Source organism: Schistocerca gregaria, chromosome 1 (genome assembly GCF_023897955.1).
Source record: "Schistocerca gregaria isolate iqSchGreg1 chromosome 1, iqSchGreg1.2, whole genome shotgun sequence".
Lineage (NCBI taxonomy): Eukaryota > Metazoa > Arthropoda > Insecta > Orthoptera > Acrididae > Schistocerca > Schistocerca gregaria.
The window spans coordinates 989,342,809-989,363,719 of record NC_064920.1 but is presented as its reverse complement, the minus strand read 5'-3'; the positions used below and the strand labels follow the sequence as shown (position 1 = coordinate 989,363,719).

At 39.8% G+C, this 20,911-nt stretch overlaps 1 protein-coding gene across 4 annotated transcripts in view; it reads left to right on the top strand.

Moving 5' to 3' along the window:
• The window catches only part of LOC126278073 (17-beta-hydroxysteroid dehydrogenase 13-like), a 137,327-nt gene that overhangs the window by 28,148 nt on the left and 88,268 nt on the right, over positions 1-20,911 (top strand). For all 4 annotated transcript variants that reach the window (XM_049977925.1, XM_049977932.1, XM_049977907.1 and 1 more), the window contains exon 5: positions 19,693-19,822. In XM_049977925.1, coding sequence (XP_049833882.1) covers positions 19,693-19,822 — 130 coding nt within the window. The remainder of the gene's footprint in view (positions 1-19,692; positions 19,823-20,911) is intronic.

Here is a 20,911-nt window from a genome sequence, read left to right as displayed (position 1 = left end):
TTGAGTTTGTTCGACATTTCGTGATGGTGGAACACCTTTTACGTCACGCCACCCTGTATCTGTTCAGGAGAAATATCCACGTCCTTCACCAGCCGCACTAGCTTTCGACTTTCTTGGAGTGTTGTTTCTGCTGGTGTGTCTGATATTGACAGGTAACTCTTCATTAACCTGAAACGTTGGTGAGCAAGCTAATATCCAAATGCAGAATGTGATGAAAATCTCAATGCCTAGAACTCTTCTCTGTTGGCTGCTATTTCACGATGACCGTCTGATGCTCCTATGCCAGCAGTGTAATATCTGCAGTGGGGTAGGATCCAAGTAGCCTGTAACAAAACGTCACATCTTATTGAAAGCCCCACCTATTGTTTTGATTAGACTCGGTCTAGTCTACATTACGTATATGCATTTGGGTACAAAATATGACAGAGCCACAGTGGTTTTCTTCACTTAGTATAGTTGTGATTTTCAGGTTTTGTCCATCAGCTTTCACGTGGTGTTGTTTCTAACATATGCTTTTTACTTTCAAGCAATGCTTCATGTAAAACAATGCGTGGCCCAGAGTAACTTCCACGCACTACAATGCTCAAAAGAGGTTCCTTCCAATGTGTTTTACAATGTCAAGGATGTGTATTTTTTCTTCAGGTGGAAAACGTATGCCTACACCTTTGGGGTGAGGCTCTTTCAACTGCGTCGTATCTTCTAGTATGATTGGTAATGTTACAATACTAAGCAGAGGTGAGGCTCCCCATTCTTTCAAAAAATGGTTTAATGGCTCTGAGCACTATGGGACTTAACATCTGAGGTCATCAGTCCCCTAGAACTTAGAACTACTTAAACCTAACTAACCTAAGGACATCACACACATCCATGCCCGTGGCAGGATTCGAACCTGCGACCGTAGCGGTCGCGCGGCTACGGACTGAAGCGCCTAGAAACACTTGGCCACCGCGGCCGGCCATTCTTTCAGTTTGGGCTGATCATGTATACACAGTGTTCAGTAATTCCCGTTACAAGACTTCCAGGACTTGTAGAGTACAAAATATTTTGGACAGGAATTGATGTCCGGAAACGTACAGTTTCTATGCTACAGCCGTTTGAAAATATGTTTGCTAGGTAGGTATGCAACAGGGTAGTCGTGGTGGGGAGAGGCTACATCAGATTAGCTACTGTCATTTGACGTCTCTTGTACCTCTCTGACCTGGTGCGGGCCTCATTCACATTGCTCTGTGAGTAACAGGGCAATGTGTTGAATACACGTTCGCAGAATGAACCGATATTGTCCTTCTGAATGACGAAGCTTACAGTAATGGAAAAGCTGCTCGTCTCTTTCATAAAGATTGTTCTCCTCATCGTTCGACTCCATCACATAACCTTTTCGCCACAATTACGCAACGGCTTTGAGAAAGGGTACCTTCATCATCGGCTATGGTGCTACAAGGAGATGCTGCACACCCTAAATGGAAGAGGCCACACTGCATGATGTTGAAGAGGTCCCATCAACGATTACAGAAGCAATTTATTTGGCTATTAATGAGTGATGAACTGGGTCACGCCGAATCGATTACATGCGTAAGGTGCCAGCGCTACTAATATGTTTTCAATTGGCTGTAGCACGGAAATAGTATGTTTCTCAACATGAGTTCTAGTCCAAAGTATTACCTACTCACTCCTCTCTACAAGTCCTAAAGTTTGAACAGGAATTTCCAAACACCTTTTTAACAGCCGGAAAAAAATAGTGCACCCAGAAAGGCAATATCGATTTTAATCCAATGATGGCATATGCCACCTGGGGGATTGTAGATATACTGATAATGGTTTCGACATCATCCACCAACAGATGGCGCAGTGGCATAGCTACAAGAGCGCCATCTGTGTCTCCCCTTTAATAGGGAACGCCCTCAGGCAGAAGACTCACTGTGGTGCAAATGTGTGAAGCAAGCAGGTGACCATGCCACCGAGATGCACTCGTGCTTCCTACAGCCAACTGAGTGAGTTTGAAAGGGATCAAATTGTGGCCCTCGAAGTGGCGGGATAGTCCTTTCAGAGAATTGCCACACAAGTTTGACCTGCTACGTGAGCTGTGCAATGATGCTGGAATCAGCGGTCTTGGGAACATTCTCACACACACAGACGAGTTATTGGATATCCACGCAGCACACATGCCCAGCGGGATCGTTGTATTGTAAGGACAGCAGTGGCAGGTCGTATAGTAATCACAGTTGTGAGCCCAAATGTGTCAGCATGAACTGTTGTGAACCAGTTATTAGCAGTCAGACTACAAGCATGCTCACCTCTAGCCCATCATCCACTCACACCACAGTATCAAAGTTCATGGCTTAACTGGTGCCGTTAGAGGATCACTTGCAAGATGGAATGGTGCACCGGTCTTCAGTGATGAAAGCTGATTCTCCCTGCATACAAGTGATGGTCGTTTGTGTGTATGATGTGGACCTGGCCTAACAGTCTGAGGTGTGATAAAATATAACTCTCGTTTTCCTTTGGTGTTTCTGGAGGGGACACCAACAAGTACTCAGTACATGTGGAATGTTGTTAGCCCCATTCTTTTGCTGTCCTCGCGACAGGAAGGTGTGGTGTTGTTCCAACAGGATAATGCTCGCCCACCCACTGCCTCTGAAAGTCAACATGCTCTGTAAGATGTGCAGGAAATTCCCTGTCCAGCGTGATCTGCAGACTTGTCTCCAATTGAGAATGTTTGGGATGTGATGGGACGAGAAGTGACTCAGGCATCTCATCAACCAAAAGTCTTGCAGTGCTTTGTGAACAGGTTAAGCAGGCGTGGCACATTGTATCTCAGGATAGTATTTGACATCTGTACGACTGACTGTGTGCTAGAGTCAGCCCTGACCATCGCTCATGGACGCTACACCATGTACGGTACTAATATGGGTGTATAGGAAGTACAGTATTCGGGATAGTAGTAACGTATAATAACAACTACCAGGTCATACAATTCCATACAAATATAGTTTATTGTCCTACAGGGTACAAAGCATGTTGGCACAAACATCGATCAGAGCAAACTGACTGCAGGTCCAGAGAGTTTGACTGAGATGCCACAGGGCAGCCATATTGTTCTGGGTGACTTCGTGGAGTTATGTTCCCACAGATGTTTCAGGATGGGTGAATGCATGATGCCTCAGAACTGCCTGTGCTATTGATGTGTAAATTCATTCATTTGATATACCTCATATGGACTGTTGCAACAACAAATCTTGAGTGAATTGAGAACCTCTAAAAGGGTGTACTAATTTTTTCCAGCAGTGTACGTACTGAATAGTAGCAATGTAAGCACACTCAAGAGACTATACTTGTTTTCCAGATCTGCTGCTTTGCTCTTGTATCTCAACAAAGAATATTTTCTTTTGCAGTACGTTTCTGAGTGACTGGTGAGCTGGTATTCCTTTTTGGTAGTGACTGTTTCATGTTTGCAGCACGTTTTCAAATTATGCTCCGTGTAATGCCGCGTCTCATTTTGTACGAGTAAAATATAATTTTAACCATATGTGCATACTGTGATTAGCACCTGAAAAGAATTCTAGTCTATTAAACAGTTAAAAATCTCTACTCTAAATAACGCACCTAGCGCCTGCATTCACAATGGAGTCAATTAAGAATTGCTGTTTTTAAAATTGTGTTTGTGCACACGATATCTGGAGTCCACTTCATTATTCATAGTTGGAAACGACCTGAAATCTAATTTCAGAAATATGTTAAATTTTGAGAATTGTCTATATGATACCTGTGACTACTGGTAAGATGCTTTTTTGCTCTGTAAATGATCAAGACGTGAGATTTCATCCTTGTTTTCAGTGCAACAGTGCCTAGTCCGCATGGCTTAGTTTGGCCACAATAACCTGACGATTTCGCTTGTGTTGCCATAAGCAGAGAAAAGCGACGCTACTTGAAAGGTATTCATTTGTCTTCGAGCGCTGCCAACGTCAGTTCACTCTAGACGCAAAGACGTTAGTGACAGCCCTCAGGCATCGGACATGTCCCGCCCATTCACCCCCCTCCACATCTATCCATGCCCCGTCCATGGTCTGGCGCATGTTCTGACATCAAAGTTGTTAGTATCACAGATATGACAGTCATATAAACAAGGAATAAAATACGTATATAAATATTATATTGAGTATGTGAGTTGAAAAATCGTCAATAAAAAACAAAAATACAGTTGCTATCCATACTGTATTTTTTATTTCATGGGCTTCCATCTGCACTATATCAAAAAAATCTGATAATTGTTAACTGCAGTGAGTGCCAATTTCCATCAACTCACTTAGTGTAAGAAATTCTATTGGGAAATATTTATTGATAGTAACGCCAAGGATGCAGCCTGTTATATCTATTGTCAGAAGTCAATGTTGTGTTTTAAACATGCCAAAATCGATGTCTTGATTTGTTTCTGATACCTCATCAAAATTAGAGAATGTAGAAATGAGATAATGTAGAAATGCGTAATGAAAACAGTCAGACATTTATGAATGTGACATACTTCATTAGTATTTGCATGTGTAATGGGTGAATTTTTTACTTGTGAACTCTTGTGACTGATTGCTTGTTACAGACATGAGGTTACTTTGAGTTCTTCCTTAGTGTTTGAGAGCTCTCTGTTGTTAAACAATTGTATATAATTTCGTCAGTGTCATTCCAACCAAACGTATCGTACTCTAATGCCTGTCAGATTTCAGTTTCGACAACAGTTGGTCACAACAGTCAAGATTAGGTAACTTGTGTATGATAGTTTCATAGAAAGTGCATATCTATGTTTCATTCTGACAGTGTATTAATTCTGTAAATATTAGCATTTCCTGTAATGTATTTGCACCATTTGACAACTGCCTGATATATGGTCAGGGTAATGAGTATTCAGATTTTTTGTTTTTATTTCATACTTTGTGACTTGTTCTACACCCATGAGAATCATCTAATTTTTGGGTCTATAAAACAAAAACTGAACCTAATATGAACTTAATTATTGGGAAGTGAATGTAAGAAAGATGTGAGCAGAATGGAACGGCATGAAACAAATACTACATAGCTTTTTAATGGTCAAAACCAGTGTTCTTTATTGCATTGTTAAATTCTTTTTTCCACCCCTAAAACTTTGCACCAAAACTTAAAACTGTGAATCACATACAAGAAAGTTTGGGTTGGACTATTAGTAATACAGCGATTTGGCTTCCTTGCAGAACTTCAGCCAAAATTTTGTTTCTGACACACATACTGTCTGAATTCTGAAAGTTACCTCTTAGATAGTATGTTCCTCTACATTCTCTAAGTTCTTCTCATTATTCTTTTTTTGGTTGTGAGAAGTAAATATCCCCCAAGTAATGGGAAGAGGGAAGGTGGGGTGGGGTGGGGAGGGGGGCAGGGGCAGAGTACCACAATAATGACTTTTCCTTTCTATGCGCATTTGAAGCAGATTGATCATTTCCAAGCCACTCATCAAATATGTGCAACATCTGAAGATCTGTAGTTCTCTAGTGAAGCCGAATTTTTGAAGTGGAAAGAGGAAATTGAACATACTACACAATCCAGATTCGTGAAACACCGTGGTATTACACGTGTGTTGATGACTACTGAACCTGTATGTATGTTTGCCATCTTTCAGGTCAGTTTCTCTCCACGGGTGAAGGTATGAGACACCTCAAATTGGTAGGTAGTAACAAAATTGATCCAAAGTGCCTTTCAGAAATGTAAGTCCTCTATAAGGAAGGAAAGTGCCTTGGTAATTTTGTGTCCGTTCGGGTTGCACACAGCCCAGATTTAAGTATCTAAATCTGACACCACAAGAACCGGATAATATTCCTGCACACGTTGCTGTAGGACTCCTGTGTCCTTTTGTTATTCACAAAATTTGATCAACAATTCAAATTTGGAGAGAGTACATCTCACAACAATGCAGGGCTTGCACAATGTTGCAGCTTCATAGACAGTCACACATGAATGATACAAACACTGTTGAAGCTTAGGTACACAAAGTTAAGTAAGGCGATAATCTATTTGTACTGCTTTTATAAGCCATTGTAACCTGTACATCGAATTAAGAAGCAAAGATTTCAAGTTACCTGCACCTGGAATCAAGAAGCGAAGATTTCATATGACAACGATTTTGAATTTACCATGATACTAGTATTGGATGATATGAGGCAATGCATTTTCCCAATTTCTGACAGAAATGACAATTATGTGTTGACTGTATTTTTCAGCTATATAAAGTCACAGGTTGGACAGTTTTACCCCAGGGTATTCATGTCACATCTGTCGGAGTTCTACAGCATTGCTTGGAACAGAATAATAGGGGCTCCTAAAGTGAGACTTTTCTGCACCTGGCATGAGGATAGAGCATGGAGGGACAACATCAAGAGTAAAATTCTGCATGAGGAACAGCAATGAGGTGTACAAGCATGTTGAGATGTTAGTGCAGGTGAGAAAAGTTCCTATGTTTGAAGAATCAGAAGCTCTGTGCTGATCCAGATACATCCGTATTTGGTCATAGTTCCAAGGCCTACTATGAAAAAAATGCGAAGTTTTGGGCATATTGTTACAGGATGCAAGCCGCACTCAACGCAAACAAGCACCTGGAGAGTATCCACAAGGTTTTGAAATATGCATATGATAACGCAAAGCAAGTGAAATGGCTGGACAAAGGTATATCTACACTGATGTCTATTACAGTGAAGGTGCTCGATATGCTTATTGTGATCATGAAAGGAGCAATGAGTAGTAAAGTAAAAGACATTCCGCATTAGCCACAAATCTATTTTAATGGACGACTTCATTACTAAGGCAGACAGTAGTTGGGAAGTACCTGCTTCAACATCATCTAAAGTCTATCTTGTGAAAAACAATAACGTCTACTGTAAGTGTAGATCAGTGTGCAGTAAATGAGAAGTATGCATTCACTGGTATTCTTGCACATGCATTGATTACAGTACTGAATATGTGTAACCAAATTCATATTGTTTGCCAAATGGACAACAAGGGCAGAGGTGATAATTTCTTGTAAAATCATGAACTATCAGATGCGCTTGTTACTGGTGCTGGAGATGTGTCTGTGATTAATGAGACGGGTGCAATTTAAGACCAAGTAACTGTAAATGCTAACTCTAGTACCCAAGAAGCACTATCAGATGAAAAGAGAAATATTATTTGAATGTTGCTGGAATGTCACCTAACCAAAAAAGGTGACACCATCGAGGGCAAAAGTATATGCTGCTTGTATCCATAGCAGCAATTTTTTCACTAGCCCAGGAAGGAGACACAACAAAATTTGTGCTATAGATGAGGCTATTTTCTAAATACAAAACATACCATCATGCCACATCCTACAGCATTGTCTGTGGCTATTCTTTCACGTTCTTGAGCTGTCAGATTCAGATGACGTAAGTCTATATCATGTTCAACATGAGTCAAAACAAACTTAATAAGGCACCTTCCTTCCCTATGGAGGACTTCCATCCCTGCAGGGCACTTTCCATTAGCTTTGTTACTAAGTGCCATTTTTAGGTGTCTTATCCCTCCACCTTTGGATATTAACTGAATGAAACGATGGCAAACGTATATACAGTCTGATTAGTCATCAACAAACTTAATGCCAATGCACATTGAGACACGTACACATACTTTGCACACATCGGTTGGCGACGCTCTGGGCTGACAGAATCGAAGCGCGCACACTGTGGCCTGTAATCTTTCTCAAACGATTTAACTGAAACTATTCAGGTATGTGACTTCTGCCTTGATTGTAACGTTATATGTCATCTTCGTGGCGAAGAGCCTATCATCTCGCTAACGATCATACTTATTGTAATACACACATTTTAGTAAGACACTACACAAAATTCAAAAAGTTTGCAATGAAAAATAGGAGTTGCTGTGATTTTGCGTTTGGTGCACATTACACTATAATGTTGCTGCGTAGGAAATTTAGCTAACATCTTGAATTTTTCTTTAGACCTGGAAGGAGGTCTCTATCTGCCTCCAGTCTCGAGAAAATGGATCCCATATAGTGCATTTTAATGGTGTTTTTTATTATAATTGTTTATTGTTGTTATTTGGTTTTGAAATTAGTATTAAATTTAATATTATTCTGGCTTTTGAATGTTTGAACTCAAATGCAAGGTCGAATCAAATTAAAATTATCTTTGGCTACTTGAGTCTTCAATTAAAACAAGAAAAATTACGTACTTGAAAAATCATCTAAAATTGTTTTTAAATATTGAAACTGGAATTTAATTACCAACATCAACATTCATATTTTTTAGCTAGGCTCCTCTACCGGGACTGTATGTTGGCGAATATAATTTTGGAACGTGATTTACGCCTAAAAGCTATCGGATTTCGTTTTGTGAAAAGTGAAATTTTACATGCAGGTTCATTGAAAGCAAACCAAACGTATTACACTGATTGGTGCCGTTAATACGCGATAATTCACTAACAGACATCCCCATACAAAGTAAGCCACATCTAATTATCAAATTCATGAAAAAAGCTGAGCTAAAAAGGTATGATTAGTCGTGATAACAAACACAATGAAATTAAATAGTTATTATTATGCAAAATGTGCACAAATAATAAAATCTCTACATAACATAGACTAAGCAAGCAATATATTTTATGACCGCACCAGATAATGGCTGACCAGGAAGAGAAAGAACAAAAAAGTTGCGAGTCCTTGTTCTAAACCGCTCGAGACATCGAAAAGAGATTTTGGCGAACGATACACACAGGGAGGAGAGTATTTTGCTAGTTCGTAAGCACGCGGAACTTTCTTATCTATGGTAGGGTGACCAAACGTCCCGGAAAACCGGGATTGTCCCGGTTTTCATCCCTCTGTTCCGGTATCCCGAAAATTTGGTTCGGGACGCTCAAAAGTCCCGGAATTCAGTTTTTAAATACATTTCGTGAAACTTTCTCAAATTTTTGGGATTTCGCTATATTAAAGGAAATACAACACAAGAAATTAATATATTTTAGCTTTTCTCTAAAACCTCCATTGTCCCATACTAGTAATCACAGTATCAGTATTGATACACTCAGGCAATCATTTACTTTGAGCGGTACTTTAGCCAACAATTAGTAAGTTGCATTATTGTAACAGAGCTATGAAACCGTTCGATTGTCGCTCTACTTACTCACACACTCATTGTCAGAACAGTGTAGTAGTTGATGTTTTGTCAGACAAGATGCAATAGTTTTTTCTCATATTAGTGGTATTATTACTGCAGTACTGTGAAACGCAATGCCGAAACGTGCCTGCAAGTTCAGTGACTGTTATTCCAAGGAACGGAATTTCATTAAGAAAGGTCGTTTTGATTACGAAGCAGAGTGTTCCGTATGTAACTGTTTTATTAGTATAAGTCATGGTGGACGTTCCGACATAGTTGATCACATCAGCTCAAAGAAACACATTAATAGATACAGTGCACTGAGCTGCAGTAAAACTCTGCAAAATTATTTTGTGAAACATCAGTCAAGTGAAGAGACGAAAGTTCGAGCAGCCGAGCTTACACTAGCCTACCATACGTTAAAACATCACCAAACTTATAGATCTAGTGATTCTACTAGTAAGCTTAGCACCATTATGTTTGATGATTCTTCCATTGCAAACAAGTTTAGTTCAGCAAGGACTAAAGAGTCAGCCTTAGTGAAAGGAGATATTGCTCCCTAGAGTGTAAAGGAAAGCCTTGAATACATCAAAGAGTCTTCTTTCTACGGGATATCCACTGATGCCAGCAGTCATAATGCCACTAAAATATATCCGTTTGTTGTTCAGTTTTTCGATATTAATCAGGGAATTCAGACCAAACTTTTGAAGGTGAGTTACCCACCTAATGAAACATCTGATGAAATTTCAAGATTTTGTATGAATACTATCGAAATGTTTGATCTTGAAAAAAATAAATGTGTGGCATTTTGTGGAGACAACACCAACACAAACTTTGGTGGTTTAAAAAGACAAGGCAAATGCAACGTATTTACCAAATTAAAGGCAACATTGCATGAAAACATTGAAGGCATAGGGTGCCCTGCACATGTTTTACACAATAGCGTGCAGACATCTGCTGACAGTTTAAGCTGTGATGTTGAAACTATCGTCATGAAGGTATACTCACACTTTTACATATATACTGTTAGAACAGGGAGGCTTAAGGAGTTCTGTGATTATGTGGGAACTGAATATATGAATGTAATTTGTCACTCGAAATCTCGCTGGTTATCACTGTTTCCAGCAGTTGAAAGAGTAACTCGCCTGTTTGAACTGTTAAAAGATTTTTTTCCTAAATGGAGACAAAGCCCCCAAAATATTGGTTCAGTTTTTCAGTAACCCTTTAAATGAAGCCTACTTATGGTTCATTCACAGTCAGCTTAGCACTTTGCAGCATGGGATGAAGGAAATTGAGGGAAGCACGAAAAGTGTAATAGAGGTAAATGATGTTTTAAAAATACTCTGGAAACTGTTACTAATAGGAGAGAACAGCAGTTCATTTCTTTTAATGTTAAATCTGTCCTTAAAAGAGCAGAAGTATCAGAAGCAGCGGAAAGGAGTTTTAGAGAAGAAGTTAACAAGTTTTATGACACTTGTGTAGAATATCTCAGCAAGTGGAGAGCCTCATATTTACCCTCATCGCCGGTGTTTGATTGGATGTGACTGAAGAGAGTGCCAAAATGGGAAAGTGTTGAAGAGACAGTTTCTTATTTGAAGAGTAAAGAGATTGAAATCGATAATTCCATTCTCTTTGATCAGTTCGGCATACTGACAAATTTTGTTGAAGAAAGTCTTCACAAGTGGAATGATGAAAAAAAAAAACAAAACACCATTGGAATGCCATGAGAAGTGGGTGAGTTTTTTTAAAAGCTGTGACTGTCTTCAGCATTACTCTGAGTTGGTAATAATATGCAAGGTATTTATTTGCAATCCCAGCCCATAATGCCAATGTGGAAAGAATATTTTCGTTCATGAATATCCAGTGGACTGATGAAAGAAACAGAATGGAGGTGGACTCTCTTGAAGCAATCCTGCAGACCCTGTACAACTACAAAATGGATTGTGCCGAGTTTTATCACTGTATCTCAAAGAACAAAGACATGATCAAGAAGGCTGGAGACAGTGAAAAATACCCTTTTCTCCGAGGACAGTCAATTCCATCTACAAGTGCTCAGTAATATTAAAGCTCATCTTAATATTAATTGATTAAAAGTTACATGGCTGTAAAATTTTGTAAAATCGTAATACATTTCTTTATTACTGTATACGTTAGTTAAATGTCATTAATTATACAGATAATCTAGATTATATCAATCTTTTGTACCCTCTTATTAGTTATAACAATCGGGTTAACAAAATGTATCAACATAACATTAATATTTAAAATTAAGAAACCTGGGTACATGTGGAATGAGGTGTCCATTGGCACCCGGGTGAATGTGTCCCGGTTTTCACCGAAAATAATTTGGTCACCCTAATCTATGGCGATATATCTGTAGTTATAATTTCGTTTGTGTTTTTCATTCCAGTGACTGTAATTTTTTAAGAGTTATCGACAGCTAGTGAAACAAACGTTTCCTAGTGTTAAAATCAATGCGAAATTTCTTCTCTTACGTTACTGCAGCCCGACCCAGTGAGGTTTATCGTAAGCTTTTGAGCTCTCTCGTTGCCAATTACTCGTTTAATGAGGCACTCTTGCTTCGGAATTTGCCGCAATAGCTACTGTAAGATGAGTTTGTGCAAATTATACTGTGTTTTGGCAAAGGAAGCACAATTAAACCTGTCAAAAAGAGAAATGTGGCCGTTACTCATAAATGGCGATGCTTCTTCAGAAGAGAAAAGGTTAACGAGTCACACAAAAATAAATTGTCAGTTCTGTTGGAATTTTGGTTGAGTCCCGTAACCCATCGTGTTTTTAATACTGAACGACTGGAAAAGAAACTTACCAAAGGATTTTATCGCTTCTCTTGATCCGAGCAGTATCAAAAAATGGCCCTGAGCACTATGGGACTCAACTGCTGTGGTCATCAGTCCCCTAGAACTTAGAACTACTTAAACCTAACTTACCTAAGGACATCACACACATTCATACCCGAGGCAGGATTCGAACCTGCAACCGTAGCAGTCGCACGGTTCCGGACTGCGCGCCTAGAACCGCGAGACCACCGCGGCCGGCCGAGCAGTATCAAAATAGTGACGTGCGTTCCCTTCAGGCATATACCAGATGCTGGTTACTCACCTACGACTTGCCAAACTGACAATGTGTCTGTTATTCGCGAATAAAATAGCTGTTATTGAGAAAAATAAACAATTTATCTGTCGCACAACACGACGGTCCATGTATTGTCAGCAGCTGAGAAGTGAGAATAATGCGTGAGACAGGAATGCAGAAGCTAACCATGTATGCCTCGTGAGCGGGGGTTGGAGTAGTTTGAAAAACATTGTCATGAAAGTGGAGCTGTCTTTATCAGTAATACATTTCAACAAATTAAATACATCAAATCACCACACTCTTTCAGGATACTCGTACTTTCGCAAGCATTTTTTCATTGTGTAGCCTGTTGCATAATTAGTTTATTAATGCTGATAACGTGTATGCACCCACTGAAATACTTTTTCTCGTTACGGGGAGCCAATTAAAACATTGTTATTCTGAGGGCTTCTCGACTGTTCCTAGCTTGCAGTGGAAATGTGAGGTCCACATGTACATACTATAATGTCCCTTATTACATCCATATCCAACAATGAAAGTGAAACTTACGTACTGCAGACTTTGGACGCAGTTCACCAGAAGCACAAAGGGGTCATACCTGTGGAAATTACACGTTTTCGACTTTTTGCAACAGATTGTAAAGATACGTCAGCATAACAGGCAGCAAGCAAACAACTTTGTTTTACTTCCTTGCGTTGCTTCTAGATCACATGATTTTATAATGTTCCTTGCTTCCTTATTCACTGCGTTCACAATGAATCACCTGTCCCTTCTTACGACCTGAAGACATTGTGGAGGCAGAAAATATAATCCCAGTTGCTAATGGCTCACCAGTTACTGCACTGTGCATTGTTCTTGACAAAAGAATAAACAAAACAAAAGAACTGTACACCTATTGTAACAGAAAACTTATGTACTAACGAAAAGAGATGGAGCGCGAAAAACGAAACACTACTCAGTGACAATAAAATTCAGTATACAGTAAGCCCGTATTTTTCGGATTGGCCCATATGCCTCATAGCGAAGTGAGCATGTGGCAGGATTACATTCCCGCTCCCTTCCTCACCTCTGCCCAGTGCTCAAGTGACACGCGGCGCGAGAAACTGCAATCACAACGCCGCGCGACCTGGCGCAGACTCGTGTCGCGTCCCCGTCTCGTCTCGTCCCAATTTGCGCGGTCCCATTTGAACGCTGCACCGCGCCACATGTGCCTCAGTTTGCGCCTAGACGAAATGCTTGTGTCCACTAGCAAGTAACTTCTGTAAGCACTTGGTGAGATGTTAACTTACTCAAGTCAGATTCTTCAAGTCACTAGGGCAAGTTTATTTCAGGAACTTTCTGCAAGTAATAGTTGCAGAAGCGCAGTTTTCCTAAAAACCAGAGCAGTTTCCATTGTCGTTGCATTATTACTAACGAATAAAAATCGTGACGAAACATAACAATGAAAAATAGAAATTTTCTTTAAAGAGTATACATTCATGTTACCTAGAAACAGTTTATTTAACTAAAATCAGAGAACTTCGCATAGATTTTATACTTTGGGGATGTCATATGCAAATTTCGAACATATCTTGTCTAATGTAGCCTATAATCCAACATTCAATACCAGGAAACTGAAGTGCGGTGTGATATGTCACCAAGAGACTTCGTTTAAATCACTCTTCGATTTTTGTAAGCAGTATTTACCACTTTTATCAAAAATGTAATGCATTTATGTTTATGGCAACATTAAAAATTCGGTTAAAACTTAAAGACGTCTGTACTGCCATTCTGCTTTCTCTTCTGACGAAACAAATTGACTGGTAAATTCATTTCGCATTTCCTTGAATGGTGGTGCCAATTATGTGTGTTTAGGGGTTCCAATAGTACACATTTGTTTCGGCTCAACTGCCTTTGTGCCATTCTCCTTTTCTACATTGATATTTTCGCACCAGTACTGAATGCACACAGCTTATGAAAGTACGTGGAAAACTTGCACTAAATGACAAATTCGGTAAATACTTGAAGGAAGATTTAAAAAACAAGGATGAATTTTCACCCTGCAGTGGAGTGTGCGCTGATATGAAACGTCCTGACAAATTAAAACTGCGTGCCTAAGCAGGACTCGAACCTGGAAACTCGGTCTGGCATAAAGTTTTCATTTGACAGGAAGCTTCAAATTAAAAAACTACACCTGTGTGCCAAAACGGGCCTCGAACCTGGAAACCCAGTCTGGCACACAGTTTTAATGTGACAGGAAGAAACTGTTTCCACTAGCTTGCGAACTTCTTGACGTTTACAAAACTAGCTAATGTTGACGGGGGAAGGGGGTGGGGGTTGCACATATGAGATATGGTGCTTTCTAATACTCCACCCGATCTGTGTTTGGACAATGCACCATACCACAGCAGGAAGTTCGAGACACTGTTTAATAAATATGATTTCAGGATTACAATGTTAGAGTGACTGCGAGACCGACAAAGAAACTGCAATGACTCAAGTGACAAAGGTTGAATTGTTATCGAAAACAAACAACCATGAAAGTGTACGTCGTGGATTAAATAGTTGAGAGTGGAGGCTGCGAAGTAGTTCATTTACTGCCCTACAGCTGCGATCTAAATCCGATGCAATTGGCATGGGCCAAAATGAAATACAATTTCAGGGAGAATGGTGTCACTGATGACATGTCAAAGAAAGATTGCAGTATCTTGTTGATGCCACTTTCCTTTCAGTTACTGCATAGGGAAAGTGCAGCAGCTGGAGCAAGAGCATTGGACACGAGATGGAATAATGGAAATGGCCATCAATGGAGTTATCATCAATACCACGCTTTCAAGCGATGATGATGATCTTGAATCAAACACAAATGACTGCTGGCTGGCCCGTGTGGCCGAGTGGTTCTAGGCGCTTCAGTCTGGAACCGTGTGACCGCTATGGTCGCAGGGTCGAATCCGCTTCGGGCATGGATGTGTGAGATGTCCTTAGGTTAGTTAGGTTTAAGTATTTCTAAGTTCTAGGGGACTGATGACCTCAGATGTTAAGTCCCATAGTGCTCAGAGCCATTTGAACCATTTTGAACAAATGACTGCTCTTTAGTTGAACATCATTTTGACAATTCTTTCACGTGCAGTCAACACATTACTGCTGTCCTGTGTTCAATAAATGCAATGTGCAAACAGATTCTAAAAGTCAAGTTTTGACTTTCGATTCATAGTGTTGTAAGTTGCACATTCATCTACTTTCATTTATCGTTGTTGCCTAAAAATATATAATACGTAAGTTGAAGGTAAAACTCTATAGCATTAATATGTCAACTAGTTAAAGTGATTGCCCATCCAACGGAAGTGTTAGTGCGAGGTGCAGCTGTTCCCAACAGCCACTGCGCCCGTCGTCAACTTATTGTGGACAAACAGTACACATCCTTCTTTAACTTAATAAAGGGCGCGCAAGTAGTTTTCTTAAAAATGAAAAAATAGCGGATTGCTGTACCTACTTGTCAAAGTTCTATGTTCTCATATGCTTTTTGGTTCCTTTTCGTTCTTGAGTACAAAGATTTCGATTCTTTCAAGTTTTTATTTCTGCCCATTTCTAGTGTGGGGTGATCAGTGTTGTGCTCAGTAATCACATAATAACATTATATGAAGTTAACGTAGGTACCACTTCCCCAACTTTAATAGTCACCTATTTAACTTCCTTGTGAGATGACAGTCAGTAAAAGACTGAATGTTGTAATAAGAATATCAATAACCAGTTTTTGTTCGAATGATATGCAATGCAGTTACTGCAAGGCGGTTGCTCTAGGTGGAGTTTGTTGTCCTTCATCTACTTACATCCTATCCTCACTTCTACTATTTATTGACTTTTCTTCAGCCCTGTGAGAGAAACAAGGAAATTAACTAACGAAATAATCACCATCTCCATTGTGCAGTGGTAGAAAATGGCAAACACATATTCTGCTTAATTCAGCATGATTCAAAACTAGCATGCAGAAGTAATTAACTGCTAAGTACACTGAACTGTCAAAAGTCAAGGGACACCTCCTAATATCATGTCAGACCTTCTTTTGCCTGGTATGGTGCAGCAGCTCAGTATGGTTTGGTCTCAACAAGTAGTCGGAAGTCTCCTGCAGAAACACTGAGACATGCATCCTCTCTAGCTGTCCGTAATTGCAAAAGTGTTGCCTTCAGGATTTTGTGCACAAACTGATCTCTCAATTATGTCCTACAAATGTTCTATGGGATTCATTCTGGGTGATCTGTGTGTCTGTGTCATTCACTTGCATTGTCCAGAATGTTCTTCAAAACCAGTCGCGAACAATTGTAGCCAGATGACACAACACATTGTAATCCATAAAAATTCCTTCGTTGTTAGGAACACGATGTTCATGGACGGCTGCAAATGGTCTCCACTTAGCTGAATATAATAATTTCCAGACAATGATCAGTTCAGTTGGACCAGAGGAGTCAGTCCATTCTGCGTATACACAGCCCACACCATTACAGAACCACCACCAGGCTGCACAGCACTTTGTTGATGACCTGGGTCGATGGATTCCTGGGGTCTGTGCGAACTTGAACCCTACTACTAGCTCTTACCACCTGCAGTTGGGACTCATCCAATCAGGATATGGTTTTCCAGTCAGTTAGAGTCCAACCAGTATGGTCATGAGCCAAGGGGACCACCAAATTGCGCCACACTGTCGTAAGAGATACGTTCATTACGTGCAGGGGTGGAGGCAAGGGGGCCCTATAGACCCCCTCCCCCCCCAAACCCCCTATGGAGTACCATATTACATTGGACAAAATGACTTCAGAAATCAATGAATATATTACTTCACCAGATTCAATCATTCTTTTATATAATTATGTAGCGATATAGGTTGCAATGTATTTCAAACACATTTTAACAAAAAAATAAAAGCAGCAAATAGCTTACTATCTAAACCAATAAATCATTTAACTGGAAATGGGAATCTTATTATTTATTAATATACATTGGATGTATATTAATGTACCACTTAAAATAATCAAGAAAGTTAAATATGCTGGGTATGCTTACCAACACTTAAATTGCTGACCCCAGGCAAAAAATTCAAAATCACTGAACATCTGGGTCAAATCTTTTTATTTTCCTGGGCACACACAATCTGTAGACACGCTGCAGTGCTGCCAGTGCCAGTGGGCACGTGCCACCTACTGACCATTAGATATAAACTGCACATGAGAGTAACAGGAATTTGTCAAAGCACGTTGCAGTGGCAGTTTTTGGAGAGTTCTTCGCTTTTAATGAAAAGAGAGATGAAACTATGGACGAAAAAGTGGATTGATGGAAATAAAGGACCTGAAACAGCAAATAAAGTTTTAAAGAACTGCGACAAGCAGTTTTTCCCAGATGTATATGTTTTACTTCTAATATTTGGGACTATTCCTGTCATCACAAGCACTCCAGAATGAAGCTTCTCTACTTTGAGATGAATAGACGTATCTGCATAAAACAATGGGGCAGGTGAGACTAAATGGATTGGCTCTTGCAAATATCCATAAAGGAAGATATATGGACATTGAAAATATCATTGACATATTCAGTAAAACGAAACAGAGATGAATGAGTATGACAAATTGGGCAGAAGACGGAAATATCCAGTGAATTTTGTTACAGATTTTTTTTTTTAATATTCATGTCATGTTCAAGTTTTTACATTCCTGTCATCATCTGTATCCAGAAAATTAATGAAAGCTTATGTGTTGTAAGTTGACTTTTTTATGGTTTATGTAATTTATTAAATCTCCAATGTTAAAATAATTTTTTTTTTACCCTGAACTCCAAAACAGTTAATGAAAACTGCTTTAACCAACACCAAATTTTATTAGTTTGTCAGTGGAAGACCCCAACTCTCCTTTTGTTAAGCAATATTCCATTCTCCAACCCCCCCCCCCCCCCTCCCCTTTAGCCCACCCTTGACCAACTTCTAAAAATCGCCCCTCGTTGTGTGTCCTATATTGATTTCTATGGTTATTTCACACAACATTGCTTCTCTGTTAGCACTGACAACTCTTCGGAAAAGCAACTGCTCTTAGCCATTAAGTGAAGGCCACCCGCCACTACATTGTCATTGGTGAGGGAGAGACAATGTCTGTAATTTGGTATTCTCGACACAATGTTGACACTGTGGACTCGGAATATTGAATTTCCTAATGATTTCAAAAATGGACTATCCCATGGTCTAGCTCCAACTACCATTCCACATTCACAGTCTGTTAATTCGTCATGCAGCCATAATCACGTTGGAAGCCTTTTCACGTGAATCACGTGAGTGCAAATGACTGCTCCACTCACTTGCACAAGATCTCTGGCTTCCTAAGCCAAGTGTGCATGTGTGTTAAGCAGTAATCTGTTGTACTTGTTAGGACCTATTATTGGAAGTTTGGGCCTCTCTCATTGGATTAGCATCTATGAGCATCAAGAGATATATCTTTGTGTTGCCTTTTTGCTGCAGGAGGCACTACTCCTACAGCAGGTCGGGCCAATGTGTGGTCAGCCTGTGATTGGCCTGCTGGCACCAGCTCCCTGATTAGGAGGTTGTCAGAGTGTTTTGTCTTGTCATAGTATTCCCTAGCAGTGTGCCAGAAGTGGTCTCGCAAGAGTGGGATGCCAGCATCCTCATGTAGCAGCCTCGTTGGCTAGTCACCTTGTGTACACAATAGCACCACCATCTGTATATGTGCATACAACTATTTCATGACTTTTGTCAGCTCATTAATAGGCTTAACACTGAAACAGCTTCTCTTGCAGATTAATCAAACACTGTCGTATAAAAGGACAGACAACATTCATTAAGAACAAGGCTGCAGCTGTGATGATGCATTATTTATCGACAAAATTGATAACAATGGGAAACACACTTCTTCCATTCGTGACATACCGGACAACAGACCTTATGGGGAACTGAATAAACAGTACACATCTTTGCTGAGAGCCTTATAACAAAAATAAATTAAAATTACTACACTTCAAGCAGTTAGGATTCCATACTGGTGTATTAAAACAACAATGTGAAGAAACTACCCAAATTTATTACCTTATCAATATGTAATCATGTAAGTCAGTAGCATATTGAAATCAAATTTAATTCCAGAAACTACCAAACAAATTTCACTGGAACACATGCCATTAAAGATCGAGGGATAACTTAGTTGGGAAAGTATGACAAGAGAAAATCAACCATGGCCTTCACAGAAGAACCATTCAACCAAAATACTTAAGGATACAAACAATAATCATAATTCGAGGCTGTCAGTCCAGAGTTTTAGCTTGGCTCATACTAATAAGACCTATGGTATGTTACCTGATGACATGTCATCCAAAATTGTGTTTGCCATAACATTTCAAATAGAATGGAAACACATAGCAACCTGTTACTATTCTTCCAGATTTTAAGAAGTAAATATAGTGCCACACATAATGTCAGTGCTGTGCTCTTTTTCAGACCCTGGAGGCATTCCTGCCCGCAATGATTGATAAAGGTCGTGGCCATGTGGTGACGCTGATATCAGGGAATTCTCTCAGACCAGAGCCTAACATGGTCCCCTTCTGTGCTGCTCAATACGCCGTACGAGGTATCCTCTATCATGTTGCAATTTTATCAGTTCTTTTCCTTTGTGCTTTGCCAAGTGAGATAGCACAGTGATAAAGGCAATGGACTTGTATTCAGAGAATCTCTATACATTCCTAGGTTTGAAAGTTTTTTTTATTTTTTACATAACTCTTGCAGTACTATTTTTTTTTAGATTTTCATGATATTTATTTTATTATTCTACTAGTTCATTTCCATATTCTAATCTAAATTATTTACACTGCTATCTGATTTAATCATGTATTGGTGTGAGTGAAGGATAAATTCATGTCCTGATGCATCCAATCCCAAACAGCAACATAAAAAGATTAAATCTTCATAGCGGTGGATTCTGTCTGGTGTATGTTATTTCAGACGTGTCTGAGAGAATGGACACCATGCATTCATATAAATCTTCCCCTGATAGTTCCAGTAAGTCATGCAAAATAGAAAGAAACTTCCACATGGGAAAATATATTAAAAACAAAGATTCCAAGACTTAAAAAGCGGGAAAGCACTGGTAGATAGGCACAATAAATAAAACACACAAACACACAGAATTTCTAGCTTTCGCAACCGACGGTTGCTTCTTCAGGAAAGAGGGAAGGAGAGGGAAAGACGAAAGGATGTGGGTTTTAAGGGAGAGGGTAAGGAGTCATTCCAGTCCCGGGAGTGGAAAGACTTACCTTAGGGGGAAAAAAGGACAGTTGTACACTCGCACACATACACATATCCATCCGCACATACACAGACACAAGCAGACATTTGTAAAGGCTCACAGTTTTAATCTGCCAGGAAGTTTCATATCAGTGCACACTCCACTGCAGAGTGAAAATCTCATTCTGGAAACATCCCCCAGGCTGTGGCTAAGCCATGTCTCCGCTATATCATTTCTTTCAGGAGTGCTAGTTCTGCAAGGTTCTCAGGAGAGCTTCTATAAAGTTTGGAAGGTAGGAGACGAGATACTGGCAGAAGTAATGCTGTGAGTACCGGGTGTGAGTCGTGCTTCGGTAGCGCAGATGGTAGAGCACTTGTCCGCGAAAGGCAAAGTCCCGAGTTCGAGTCTCGGTCGGGCACACAGTTTTAATCTGCC